At 42.2% G+C, this 14290-nt stretch overlaps 1 protein-coding gene and 1 long non-coding RNA gene across 4 annotated transcripts in view; both read right to left on the reverse strand.

Moving 5' to 3' along the window:
- Positions 1–256: 256 nt before the first annotated feature.
- On the reverse strand, positions 257–1810 carry dio3a (iodothyronine deiodinase 3a). The gene has a single exon (XM_072913602.1). It carries the CDS (start codon positions 1427–1429, stop codon positions 653–655), a length of 777 nt encoding a protein of 258 aa, XP_072769703.1. The 5' UTR covers positions 1430–1810; the 3' UTR covers positions 257–652.
- A 2252-nt stretch (positions 1811–4062) lies between these two features.
- LOC133611469 (uncharacterized) overlaps positions 4063–14290 on the reverse strand; it is a 59048-nt gene continuing 48820 nt past the window's right edge. For all 3 annotated transcript variants that reach the window (XR_009815996.2, XR_009815997.2, XR_009815998.2), the window contains 2 exons: positions 9517–9646; positions 4063–6313 (listed from right to left, as the gene is read on the reverse strand). This is a non-coding gene — a long non-coding RNA (uncharacterized lncRNA). The remainder of the gene's footprint in view (positions 6314–9516; positions 9647–14290) is intronic.

Here is a 14290-nt window from a genome sequence, read left to right on the forward strand (position 1 = left end):
TATTATTGTGTTGCTTTTTGAGGATACATGCTGGACATATTTAATTGATTTAGGGGAACACAAGTGAGGAAAAAATGATAATCACATTCAATACAACAAAAAGACATTTTGTGGTCCAAACTTTTGTTGAAGACTGAACCACAAAAATAGGATAATTCCACAGGACTGCGTGCAAAATGGCCCCCCCCAAAAAAATCGAAATAAAAAGTGAAAAAAAATTAAAAAAAATAAAAAATAAATAAATAAACAAGCCATGTTGTAGAGGTAGATGATGACATTTTATTGTATGAAAAAAAACATTTACACATTATATGTACACAAAGAGTGGAGTGCAGTGATAAGAACAAGCGAGCAGCACTCGGTGCTCCTCGGCATCTCATCACATCAGTACCGGTTCTCCGGACGTGGACCGTTTCAGAACCGAACTTCACAACAATACCGAGGAGCGACACGTGATGTCCACTTGTCCAACATCCCGACATGATAAAAACAATAAACACAAACTAACCTTTTTTCTTTTTCTTTGCAAGGTATAATCCAAAAGAAAAAAAAAAGATGATTGGACATCATATGAAAATACAAGAAGGATCTAAAGTGGAGTTATAAGAAAAATATGCAGCATTTTGTGTATTTGTCTTCTATAATAGCAGCCCTACACGTGAATAACTAGACTACCGGCTTGTCTCTCTCGGTACCGGTCCAGCCAGTCTCTGAGCTCCGAGATCCGGTACCCCTCGGGTCCCCTGCCGCCCTGGTAAACTACCTCGCCCTCCTGCAGGATGTAAAGTCTGTCGAAGTAAGCCCCGTAGGCGGCGTTGCAGGGGTTCTCCATGCCGTCGACCACCACCAGACACCCGGGCGCCTCCAGGCGCATGAGCTGCGCCGCGCCGAGCCGGTCCTCCAGGCAGCGGTGCTTGGGGATCTGGTACGGCGCGTCCGTGCTCACCCATCCGTCGGACGGGTGCGCCTCTTCGATGTAGACCAGCACCGAGTCGGCGATGTCCGCGTTCTCCCGCACCAGCCCCTGGAACGCCTTAAGGCGCGCCATGAAGGGCGGTCAAGTGCAGCTGCCGAAGTTGAGGATGAGCGGTCGCCTCTCCCGGGCGTAGTCCAGGATGCGCCCGCGCCGCTCGTCCTCCACTCGGACCACCTCCGTGTTGGGCGCGCCGCGGCCCAGGCGCGCCGCCTTGAGGAGGTCCAGCTTGTGGCCGTGCCACACCGCCTTGAGGGACTCCAGGGTGAAGAAGCGGTTGGAGTCCGATACGCACAGAGGAGGATCCGCCGCGTCGCTCTCCTCCTCCCGCGCCTTCATCCGGAGGAAGAACCTCTTCCTGATGCAGAGGAAGTCGAGGAGCCAGAACATGACCGCCGCCAGCAGGAAGCGGGGCAGCAGCACCAGACACACCAGCGCGTTCTTGATGGCCTTCATCACGTGCCGCTGCCTGGAAGTTGGGTGACTTGCAACTTCACCCTCTTTTTATAGCAGCCAGCCACAGGTCTGAATGAATCACACCCCGCCTCCAAAGTGGGGCCGAGGCCTCACATGGCAGGGATTACCTTCTGTCAACTCCAACTTTGAGCCTCCGCCAAAAAGAAGTCAAACTACTGCACCATTAAACTTGGAGCTTGTTGGGACGATCTGCGATTGTCTAAACGGGTGACATCGAGCCGGGAGCCACGATTCCATCGGCATCGTTATTGTCGATCCGCTTTACACTGATTTGCAAATGAAATGTAAAAAATAAGTCACTTCAACTTCTGTCATCAATACCGCATCGATATTGAGTAAAACTGGCCAACAAGCAGGCTGCTCAAGTCAGGAAAAAAAAAGCACCCCTCGCAGTGGCCTTGTGGTTAGAGTGTCCGCCCTGAGTTCAAACCCCGGCCGAGTCATACCAAAGACGATAAAAAATGGGACCTGTTAACTCCCTGCTTGGCGCTCAGCATCAAGGGTTGGAATTGGGGGTTAAATCACCCCCCCCCCCCCCCCCCCAAAAAAAAAATCCCGGGCGTGGCCACCGCTGCTGCTCACTGCTCCCCTCACCTCCCAGGGGGTGAAAAAGGGGATGGGTCAAATGCAGAGGTTAATTTCACCACACCTGGGGTGTGTGTGTGACAATCATTGGTACTTTAACTTTAAAAAATTCTAATAACATTATTACCCACGACCCCCAAAAGGGACAAGCGGTAAAAAATGGATGGATGGACAATAAAAGTCACAGCAGAATATTTTCAACATATTCTTTTATAAATGCGTATACAGTAAGCACTTTTTTTTTTACTGTTTTCTTTATATATAATGTTAATATAATTATTGCTCATTTTTTATCTTATTATTTTTAAGTTTGGTGTGGGTGTTGTTGACTGGCCGTGACCCCAGGATACAGAGGTGGCAGGCGAAGTGCAGGTGAAAATATATGTACAAGTAACTTACACTTGTTGTTCTGTCATCAATACCGCATCAATATTGAGTCAAACTGGCCAACAAGCAGGCGCGTGCACAGACATTTAGGGGGGCGGGTGTTCAAGCCGGAAAAAAAGAGCACCCATCGCAAAAATGACTAATAACATTATCACTATAAAAATCACAGCAGAATATTTTCAACATATTCTTTTATAAATGTGTATACAGTAAACACTTTTTTTTTTTTTTTACTCTTTTCTTTATATATAATGTAAATATAATTATTGCAAATGTTTTATTTTATTATTTAAGTTTATTATTTAAGTTTGGTGTGGGTGTTGTTGACTGGTCGTGACCCCAGGATACAGAGACGGCAGGCGAAGTGCAGCTGAAAATATATGTAATGACAAAACAAGTAACTTCAACTTGTTGTTCTGTCATCAATACCGCATCAATATTGAGTCAAACTGGCCAACAAGAAGGTGCGTGCACAGACATTTTGGGGGGCGGGTGCTCAAGCCAGAAAAAAAAGAGCACCCATCGCAAAAATGACTAATAACATTATTACGATAAAAATCACAGCAGAATATTTTCAACGTATTTTCTTTTATAAATGTTTTTTGTTACTGTTTTCTTTGTATATAATACAAATATAATGATTGTTTGTTTTTTCATTTATTATTTTTAAGTTTGGTGTGGGTGTTGCCTGGTTGTGACCTCAGGATACAGAGACGGCAGGTGAAGTGCAGGTGAAAATATATGTAATCCATCCAGCCATCCATCCATCCATTTTCTGCCGCTTGTCCCTTTCGGGGTCACGGGGGGATGCTGGAGCCTATCTCAGCTGCATTCGGGCGGTAGGCGGGGTACACCCTGGACAAGTCGCCAGCTCATCACAGAGCCAACACAGTTAGACAGACAACATTCACACTCACATTCACACACTAGGGACAATTTAGTGTTGCCAATCAACCTATCCCCAGGTGCATGTCTTTGGAGGTGGGAGGAAGCCGGAGTACCCGGAGGAAACCCACGCAGTCACGGGAGAACATGCAAACTGCGGGATCGAACCCCGGACTTTCGTATTGTGAGGAACATGCACTAAACCCTGTTCCACCGTGCTGCCAATGTGTGTATATGTAATATATATGTATATATATATATATATATATATATACTGTGTGTATATATATATATATATATATATATATATATATATATATATATATATATATATATATATATATATATATATATATATATATATGTGTAATATATGTAATGACAAAACAAAAACTGTGCAGCAGGGAAGTGCACAGGAAGCATATAGGGAACGCTATGCTGTGTGGAGGCACAAAGCACAATGATCCAGCCCCGCCACAAAAAAGCATCCTAAAAAGCAGAGACAGGTAGGGGAGCCAGCGCTCAGACCGGAGAAGAAATGGCAAAAAAGAGGCAAACAGGAAATGGAAAAAGAAATACGAGAGTTGAACAGGAAGTAGACAAAACACAAGAATTTAATATTTGTTATGAGAGATCATGATATTTATGACATATTTGAAGCACATTAATAGTATACAACAAATATACCTGACCAGACTGTCACATAGCTCAACTTCAAGGGGAACTGCTCTTTTGCCAATCAGTCACAATTTTTTGCATTCTGAATCACAAATAAAGGCTAGCAAGAGTCAGCAAACAATGCAGTAATGCAGGTATTGGGGTTTAGATTTTTTCCACCTATAAAGCGCTCTAAAAACATTCGTAACCTCCATTAAAGTTTTATATACATGCTGTAAGTATATATGTAATGTAATAACAGGCACATTCATAACATGTACCGGATTTTTCGGACTATAAGTCGCAGTTTTTTTCATAGTTTGGCCGGGCTCCAGTGCGACTTATATATGTTTTTTTCCTTCTTTATTATGCATTTTCGGCAGGTGCGACTTATACTCCGGTGCGACTTATACTCCGAAAAATTATTATTATTATCGCCAATAATTGGTTAATATGCAGGTCACGGCATGTAAATGGAGTATTGTTGGCGGTTTTTGGATGTTTTTTGGAGGGCTTTATGGGCGGAATAGTTGGCCGTGTAATACAAACCAAATATTACAAGTTCGAAAGCATAAAAAAGAGAAAGATTTGTCTTGTCTTACATTTGTCTTACATAGGGTGTTACGCTTACAAGGGAAGAAGACGGCACGGACAGCAATGATGTCGTTTTAGCTCTATATTTATTAATAAACAAGGGAAAATGAAGTGTTTAGCTAATCCAAAATATGTGTGGTGTACGACTATGAGTAGAGATTAACTGATGAGTGTTACCGCTAACCACGCTATACTGTTGGATAAGCTCAGAGCAATCGGATTTGATAAAACCTCATCGAGCTGGATGCAATCTTACTTGGAGGGGAGGGAACAGTTGGTAGAGGTGAACGGCACCGTGTCCCCCCCCTCTCAGTAAGCTATGGAGTCCCCCAAGGCAGTATATCAGGGCCTTCACTGTTCCTAATATACATAAACGACATGTCATCAGCATGCGACTGTGAATTGTTCTTGTTTGCGGATGACTCGGCCCTGCTGGTATCCGGCAAGGACAAGAAGGTAAGAATATGATTTATTTCTCATAAATCATACAAAATACGAAAATACAGGAAACAAACAAAAGAGATGCGTGTCGATCGCACGGGGAGCTAAGACAAAAATTTAGCACAGGAATCATGAGCCAGGAAACAAGAAATAAACCCCCCTGTTGCATACAGCAAACAAAGAAGCCAGACCGAGTGTGGCGAACAGTGGGAATAAGTAGCTCTCTGATTAGTGCCCGGCAGCAGGTGAGCTTGCCGAACACTAATCAGAGGCAGGTGAAACCAGTCTGCACCCATTGCAACCAAAACACAAAGTCAGGGGTGCTCAAGACAGGAACTGAGGGAGTCCAAAACTAAACAGATCATGATCCGGTGCCCCGTAACAATAATTCTGAGACTCACACTAGAAAAATTGCAACAACACTATGATCAGAAAATAATGAGTTTAAATACAACATATACATTAGCTTCCCAATTAAGTCAGCACCCAGGAGCGTGAATAAATAACTGACTCGTAATACATACATTATTTTGTTTACTCTTTAAATCAATTGAAAGCTATTGAGAAACTGGAACAGATGGCCAGCAGAAACAAAAATTCAGATTCTGAAACTCACAGAAGAACATATCTCCTTAACCAACACTATTTTAATCAGGAAATGACAAATGTATACCAATACTTTAGTTTAGATACTGCTCAGGAAAAGGGACCGGGTGTGTGTAACGGAGGCAAGCCATAGTGGCCGGGCCATGTATACATTGGTAAACCTCACTCCTTGACAACTTCAAAGAGTGGGCTAGCCACTGGGTTAGTAGCACTGGCTTTTAGCCTCCTGATTATCAAGCAATCAATCAAAGTTTACTTATATAGCCCTTAATCACAGATGTCTCAAAGGGCAGTCACAAAGACATCCTCGGCTCAGCTACCACCCAGAAAAAACTCAACCCAATGGGAACAATGAGAACCTTGGGAGGGACCGCAGGTGTGGGGACTCCTCATCCACCCAAGTGATCAGTGCAATGGATGCCGAGTCGATACGGTTAATAATGTGAGAGTCCAGTCCATAGTGGGGCCAGCAGGGAATCCTCTTGCATGTAAACACGTCAGGGCACAGAGACGTCACCGACTGATGCATAAGGAGTGGTCCACCCCGGGTCCGGACTTCATGTGAAAGTCCAGTCCATTGGGAGGCCAGCAGGGGATCATATTGAGTGGACACAAGTCAGCAGCGAAGAGACGTCACCAAATGCAAAGAAGAGTGGTCCATCCCGGGTCCCGACTTGGAATAGCTAGTGCCGGATGATCCGTGGTCACCTGATAACCTCTCCACGCAGGAGAGGGGGGAAAAGCAGAAAAGGTTAGAATATACAAATGAGTTTTAAGATGGGACTTAAATGCTTCTACTGAGGTAGCATCTCTAACTGTTCTCGTTAGGGCATTCCAGATTACTAAAGCCCAAATAGAAAACGCTCTAAAGCCCGCATACTTGTTTTGGGCCCTGGGAATCACTAATAAGCCGGAGTTCTTTGAACACAGATTTCTTGCCGGGACATATGGTACAATACAATCAGCAAGATAAGATGGAGCTAGACCGTGTAGTATTTTATACGTAAGTAGTAAAACCTTAAAGTCGCATCTTAAGTGCACAGGAAGACAGTGCAGATGAGTCAGTATAGGCGTAATATGATCAAACTTTCTTGTTCTTGTCAAAAGGCTAGCAGCCGCATTTTGTACCAACTGTAATTTTTTAATGCTAGACATAGGGAGACCCAAAAATAATACGTTACAGTAATCGAGACGAGACGAACGAACGCATGAATAATGATCTCAGTGTCGGTGGTGGACAAAATGTGACAAATTTTAGCGATATTACGGAGATGAAAGAAGGCTGTTTTAGTAACACTCTTAATGTGTGACTCAAATGAGAGAGTTGGGTCGAAGATAATACCGAGATTTTTTACCGAGTCGCTTTGCGTAATTGTTTGGTTATGAAATGTTAAGGTGGTATTATTAAATAGGTGTCGGTGTCTATAATCAGCATTTCCATTTTCTTAGCGTTAAGATGCAAAAAGTTGCTGGACATCTATTGTTTAATTTTATTTGGACACGCCTCTAGGTGACTTAGTTATAGGGGCATGTAAAGTTGGGTGTCATCAGCATAACAGTGAAAGCTATCGCAGCATTAGCGTATGATGTCGCCTAGCGGCAGCATGTAATTACTAAAGAGTGCAGGGCTAAGAACAAAACCCTGTGGAACTCCGCACGTTACCTTAACATACTCCGAGGTCACATTATTATGGGAGTGGCACTGCATCCTGTCAGTAAGATAGGAGTTAAACGAAGAAAAGGCTAATTCTGACATACCAATACGTGTTTTGATACGTTCTAATAGAATGTTATGATCGACGGTGTCAAAAGCAGCGCTAAGATCAAGAAGCAGCAACATGGATGACGCATCAGCATTCATAGTTAACAATATTGTAGATCATTAGTTCTTTTTGCGAGGGCTGTCTCTGTTGAGTGATTTTGCCCTGAAACTAGACTGAAAGGGTTCACAGAGATTGTTAGACGCTAAGTGTTCATTTAGCTGCTGTGCAACAATTTTTCCGAGATAAAGGGAAGGTGGGACACTGGCCGATAGTTTAATATGAGGTCAGGATCGAGGTTAGGTCTTTTGAGCAGAGGATGAATCACCACTTTTTTTTTAATGCTAAGGGAACAGTGACAGAGGAAAGTGATAAGTTAATAATATTTAGCACTGATGGTCCTGATATTGCAAACAGCTCCTTGATACGTTTCCCAGGAAGTGGGTCAAGTAAACATGTTGTTTGTTTTGTCCCATTTACAAGTCGCAGGAGTTCCTCTAATGTTATTTCTTCAAAAAGAGAGAGATTATTTTGGAGGGCAATATCCGTCGTACACGCATTCGTATCTGCGTTAATAGAACCCAGTTGGGGCTGGGACGTGTTATCTTTAATCTCCTTTCTAATAAGATACATTTTCTTACTAAATAATTTCATAAAGTCATCAGCCGAGTGGGTGGAGCTACTGGGGAGAGTTCCTTGCTGGGTTCGCGATGCTACTATTAGTGAATAAATATTTAGGATCGTTTTTATTGAGGCGGATGAGATTGGAGTAGTAATTAATTTTAGCTAAGGCAAGCGCGTGTTTATAAGTTATTAAACTAACACTCCAAGCTTGATAGAAAACCTCAAGTTTCGTCGCATGCCATTTGTTAAGCGAGACTAATCTGCTATACCTCTCATCATTGCCTCTCGCAAGCAGGTGGCCAGAGACAAGTACTCAATGCCGAGACATCTTTCTAGCAAGATTACAAATGCGAGCTTTGTTCCTCTTTATAATCTCTGACTGTCTCATCCTAGTGTCATTGGAGCCAACATGTATGTAATGTTTACGGCTGAAACCTTTATTGTGAAAGTCTGTTCCTTACTGCTGTAACAGGATGTATTGCACTTCACTAACCGGAAGGGAGGGAGATGCCGGTGTTCGACCAAGAGGTAAAATAAATAAAAGAGCTCCCGGGCTAAACTGAGAATTAAGTGTTAAGTTATTATCAAGATTAGGCTATAATACTTCTCGTGTATAGTTAATCACAACTTGGTGTCAGAAGTGGGATGTTCACTGCTGTTAATTTTGTTCCAGAAGTAACACACTTAAATACTGCAGCACTTTTGAGTATACTGATGTTATATGGTGTACCGATGTTATTTGCACTGCTAAAGATTTACAGTATACTATGACTCAAATATTGTGGCTCAGAATTGTGTTTAAATGCCTCAGTTTTTCTGCATGACATTGACTATCTCCATATACACATCTTATTTTGTTGAAGGGAGATGTAATGTTTACGGCTGAAACCTTTATTGTGAAAGTCTGTTCCTTACTGCTGTAACAGGATGTATTGCACTTCACTAACCGGAAGGGAGGGAGATGCCGGTGTCCGACCAAGAGGTAAAATAAATAAAAGAGCTCCCGGGCTAAACTGAGAATTAAGTGTTAAGTTATTATCAAGATTAAGCTATAATACTTCTCGTGTATAGTCAATCACAAAAATGTACAACTATGTTCGCGTAACTAGTGGTGCGATTAGCCTGTTGTACGTGTTTACCAGGCCTGTTGCGAGTCAGCACCCTACGACTAGCTTCAATGTCAGGTGCTTTGGCCTCGGGAATACACTTAATTATGGCTGGTTTACTAAGCTGTATGTTCCGGGGGATGGAGTCTCCTACGACTAAGGTGTGGTGTCCGGTATACTGGGGTGTAGGACTAGCTAAAGGGATAAATCTATTATGCGTCTCAACTGGTTCACAGTAGTTTGTAGGCTGCTTAGGGCTGCTACAAGCTGGGCTCGTCAGCTCGCTACAGCTAATGCTAGCAAACGTGTTTGCAGCGTCTAAAGTTACGAAATTACTCTGCTCTAACTGGCGGACACTGTCCTCTAGTAGGGCCAACCTATCCATGAGAACGGGGCACGAAGAGCAGGGAACCATACTCACGTTGTTTCTTTCACTGAGTCGAGTTCTTGCTGTCTTCGGAGCAGGAGCAGCAGTGTGAGGGAGCAGCCTTCGGAGCGTAGTTGCTTTGGACCGCGACTAGCTTAGCTTCGTTAGCTTAGCAGCTAGCTATCTGAGAGAGAGGTGGTGAGACAGAGAGTGGGTGACTTGTAAGTTTGATAAAACTACTAAATATGTTTGAGAAGGAATAAAGAAAGCTGCCAAACAATTTGAAGCACGCAGATAGAAAGATAGTACTTAGCTTTTTTGCAACAGCAAGTGGCAGCAGACTTTTCCGGACGTGGCGTCACAATAACACACCTTTCCATTTATGCTAGCACACTTACCTCTCAACCTTGTGACTTGCGTTTGCGCCCCGCTCGGAGCAAAGGAAGCAAGGGAAGATTGATACACAACGCATAGCATAACATAAATTCTGATTCTTAGACTCACACTATGACAATTACAACAACATAAAACTATTATAAGACAATAACATGAGAGTTGATATATAGACAATTAAGTCACTACCCAGGAACAAGAACAGAGCGCCACGCCAACAGTAACACAAATAAATAACCGACTCATAATGTGTAGATTTACTTTTTCAACGGATAGTCAGCAAGAACAGGAATTTTGATACTGAAACTCACAGTAAAACATATCCCTAAAAACAACACTATTATCAGACAATGGTAAGTGTATAATTACTTTAGTTTAGATCAGTGGTTCTTACTCTGGGTTCGATCGAACCCTAGGGGTTCGGTGAGTCGGGCTCAGGGGTTCGGTGGAGGTCAAGACACACTCGACTCATCGTGTGAATAAAAACTTCTCCCTATCGGCGTATTACGGATACGGCAACAGCAGAAGTCAGACTGATTTGCAGGTGTGTAATTTGTTGTGAGTTTGTTGGTTTTTTTGTTTGAACAAGGTGATGTTCATGCACGGTTCATTTTGTGCACCAGTAAAAAAAACATGGTAACACTTTAGTATGGGGAACATTTTCACCATTAATTAGTTGCTTATTAACATGCAAATTAGTAAAATATTGGCTCTTAACTAGTCATTATTAAGTACTTATTAATGCCTTATTCGGCATGGCCTTATTATAACCCTAACCCTCTAATCCTAACCCTAACCCTAACCAAATAACTCTAACTTAAGTCTTTGTTACTTAGAATATGTTCCCCATACTAAAGTGTTACCAAAAGCATATAACTGTGTCTTGAATTTGAAAAAACAAAACATTTTATTTTTCACTAAAGAAGGGTTCGGTGAATGTGCATATGAAACTGGTGGGGTTCGGTACCTCCAACAAGGTTAAGAACCACTGGTTTAGATACTGCTCAGGAACAGGAACAACGTGAGCAGGAACTGGAATTGTGATTCTCAGACAGAAAATGACAACAACATTATCAGACTATAATGAGAATAGATATACCTGGATAGACATTAGCTTCCCAATTAAGTCACTATCAAGGAACAGGAACACAGCGCTAGCCGGAACACGAAAAAAAAGTACATACCTACTAGTACAATAATAGTTTTTGTTGCTGTTATTTCTATTAATTAAAAGCTATTCAGAAACTGGAACAGATGGTGAGCAGGAAGAGTAATTCCGATTCTGAGACTCACACTTGGAAAACCACAACAAGACAACACTATTATCAGACAAGAAATGAGAGTTTATATACAGACATAGCTTCCCAATTAAGTAACTACCCAGGAACACGGGGAAAAAAACAGACTCGTACTACATACTGTACATTTAATTTTTATTAAAATGTTCGTGCAAATTTAATCAATGAAAACAATTGAGAAACTGTAGAACATATCTCCATAATCAACACTATTATAAGCCAATGCCAAGTTTATACAAAGACTTAAGTTTATAGACCGCTCACGAACAGAAACAGAGTTAGCAGGAAGGGAAATTCAGATTCTGAGACTCACACTCGGACAAATTTAACAACATATCACTATTATTAAACAACAAAATAAGAGTTGATGTATTGACATTAGCTTCCCAATTAGGTCACTACCCAGAAACAGGAACAGAGCGCCAGCAGAAAGACAAATAACTGACTCGGACTATGTATATTCATTTATTAAAAGCTACTCAAAAACTGGAACAGTGTGTTACATGAATTCAGATGAATCACACAGTAGAAATATCTCCAAAACCAACAATATCATTAAAAAAGTAAACATTTTTAATTAGTTTTGATAGGGCTGAAGTATAGGAACAGAGTGAACGGGAACAGGCGGTCAGACAGACACACCAAGGAAATTATTTCAAAACTCTGTTATGTGGTAAGGTTATCAATACACATTAATTCACTAATTGACAGTCTTTCCCTATCTGTATTTAATGTAAAATGTATATCTGAAAGAAAGAAAAACAGCACCATCTGCTGGATCAGGTCCAAATATGTGGCGGTTAACTGTTTCACCACAAATTGTTTCAACTAAAACATTGCAGCCTGTAAAATGGATAATAGAATAGATCCCATAACAGGAAGCTGTCATGTAAAACTCACGTTAACTACACACAGTTGAGTTTTAAGTAGCAAAACTGTCTGAGTTGCAAAACATCTGCAGCCAGATGTATTTCATAAAAACTCAGCGGCAAAGATCCGACAACCCTCATGAAAATGAAAGCAATAAAGACGATCCATATTCCAGTGGTAATGTTTGTTTACTTTGCCAACATCAAGATTACTCAATAAAGAGAGTACACGCACACACGCACGCACACACACACACACACACACACACACACACACACACACACACACACACTGTAAATGCGCCTGACGTCCAAAGCAGTGCCTCAGGGAGTCGCAACAAAAGCCTTACAGTAGCATTCAATTGTCATAAATTCAGTGATGGGCAAGCTACTTGGAAAATATAGTAAGTTAAAGGCCTACTGAAATGCGATTTTCTTATTTAAACGGGGATAGCAGGTCCATTCTATGTGTCATACTTGATCATTTCGCGATATTGCCATATTTTTGCTGAAAGGATTTAGTAGAGAACATCGACGATAAAGTTCGCAACTTTTGGTCGCTGATAAAAAAGCCTTGCCTGTACCGGAAGTAGCAGACGATATGCGCCTGACGTCACAGGTTGTTGAGCTCCTCACATCTGCACATTGTTTACAATCATGGCCACCAGCAACGAGAGCGATTCGGACCGAGAAATTGACGATTTCCCCATTAATTTGAGCGAGGATGAAAGATTTGTGGATGAGGAAAGTGAGAGTGAAGGACTAGAGGGCAGTGGGAGCGATTCAGATAGGGAAGATGCTGTGAGAGGCGGGTGGGACCTGATATTCAGTTGGGAATGACTAAAACAGTAAATAAACACAAGACATATATATACTCTATTAGCCACAACACAACCAGGCTTATATTTAATATGCCACAAATTAATCCCGCATAACAAACACCTCCCCCCTCCCGTCCATATAACCCGCCAATACAACTCAAACACCTGCACAACACACTCAATCCCACAGCCCAAAGTACCGTTCACCTCCCCAAAGTTCATACAGCACATATATTTCCCCAAAGTCCCCAAAGTTACGTACGTGACATGCACATGGCGGCACGCACGTACGGGCAAGCGATCAAATGTTTGGAAGCCGCAACTGCATGCGTACTCACGGTACCGCGTCTGCGCATCCAACTCAAAGTCCTCCTGGTAAGAGTCTCTGTTGTCCCAGTTATCCACAGGCCAATGGTAAAGCTTGACTGTCATCTTCCGGGATTGTAAACAATGAAACACCGGCTGTGTTTGTGTTGCTGCAGCCGCCCGCAATACACCGCTTCCCAACTACAGCTTTCTTGTTTGCTGTCTCCATTGTTCATTGAACAAATTGCAAAAGATTCACCAACACAGATGTCCAGAATACTGTGGAATTTTGCGATGAAAACAGACGACTTAATAGCTGGCCACCATGCTGTCCCAAAATGTCCTCTACAATCCGTGACGTCACGTGCCGGCGTCATCATACCGAGACGTTTTCAGCAGGATATTTCGCGCAAAATTTAAAATTACACTTTAGTAAACTAACCCGACCGTATTGGCATGTGTTGCAATGTTAAGATTTCATCATTGATATATAAACTATCAGACTGCGTGGTCGGTAGTAGTGGGTTTCAGTAAGCCTTTAAGCTCCAAGGTACTATCCATTAAAAGTAGCTAAGCTACAGGAGAAGTCGTCCCCGGAGAATTGTAGCAAGCTCCACGACAAGCTACACGGCAAAAGTAGCTTGCTACATTAAAGCTACATTTAACGGCATTTATATTCATGGGCTCACGGGTATAATATCAATGTTAATGTAACTAAGAGCATAGAGATGGCCCCAATTAGGGTCCATTGCTATTAACTATCTGTCATTTAGCTGGGGACACCCTACAACTAGGTCTAGGGGCCCCCGCACCCCACTGTAGGGCTGGGCGATATATCGAGTTTGTAAGATATATCGATATATTTTTAAACAAGATATGAATTAAGAAAATATCGTAATATCGATATAATTTATTTCACGTTAAAATGACGCTCCATGGGCTACTAAACCCCTCCCCTTGCTCCTTCCAAGACGTGCTTGCACGTATAAGAACATCCATGATTGGTTGGTTGTTTACTATGATGAGTCACGATTGGTTAAGATTACAGCAAAACATTAGGGCGGGTCATCGAACCAGGAAGGGAAATCAGTCCATTACATTGTCGACTGGGAATTAAAAAGTGCCTGCCTGCAAATGAATT

Source organism: Nerophis lumbriciformis, linkage group LG08 (assembly GCF_033978685.3).
Source record: "Nerophis lumbriciformis linkage group LG08, RoL_Nlum_v2.1, whole genome shotgun sequence".
Lineage (NCBI taxonomy): Eukaryota > Metazoa > Chordata > Actinopteri > Syngnathiformes > Syngnathidae > Nerophis > Nerophis lumbriciformis.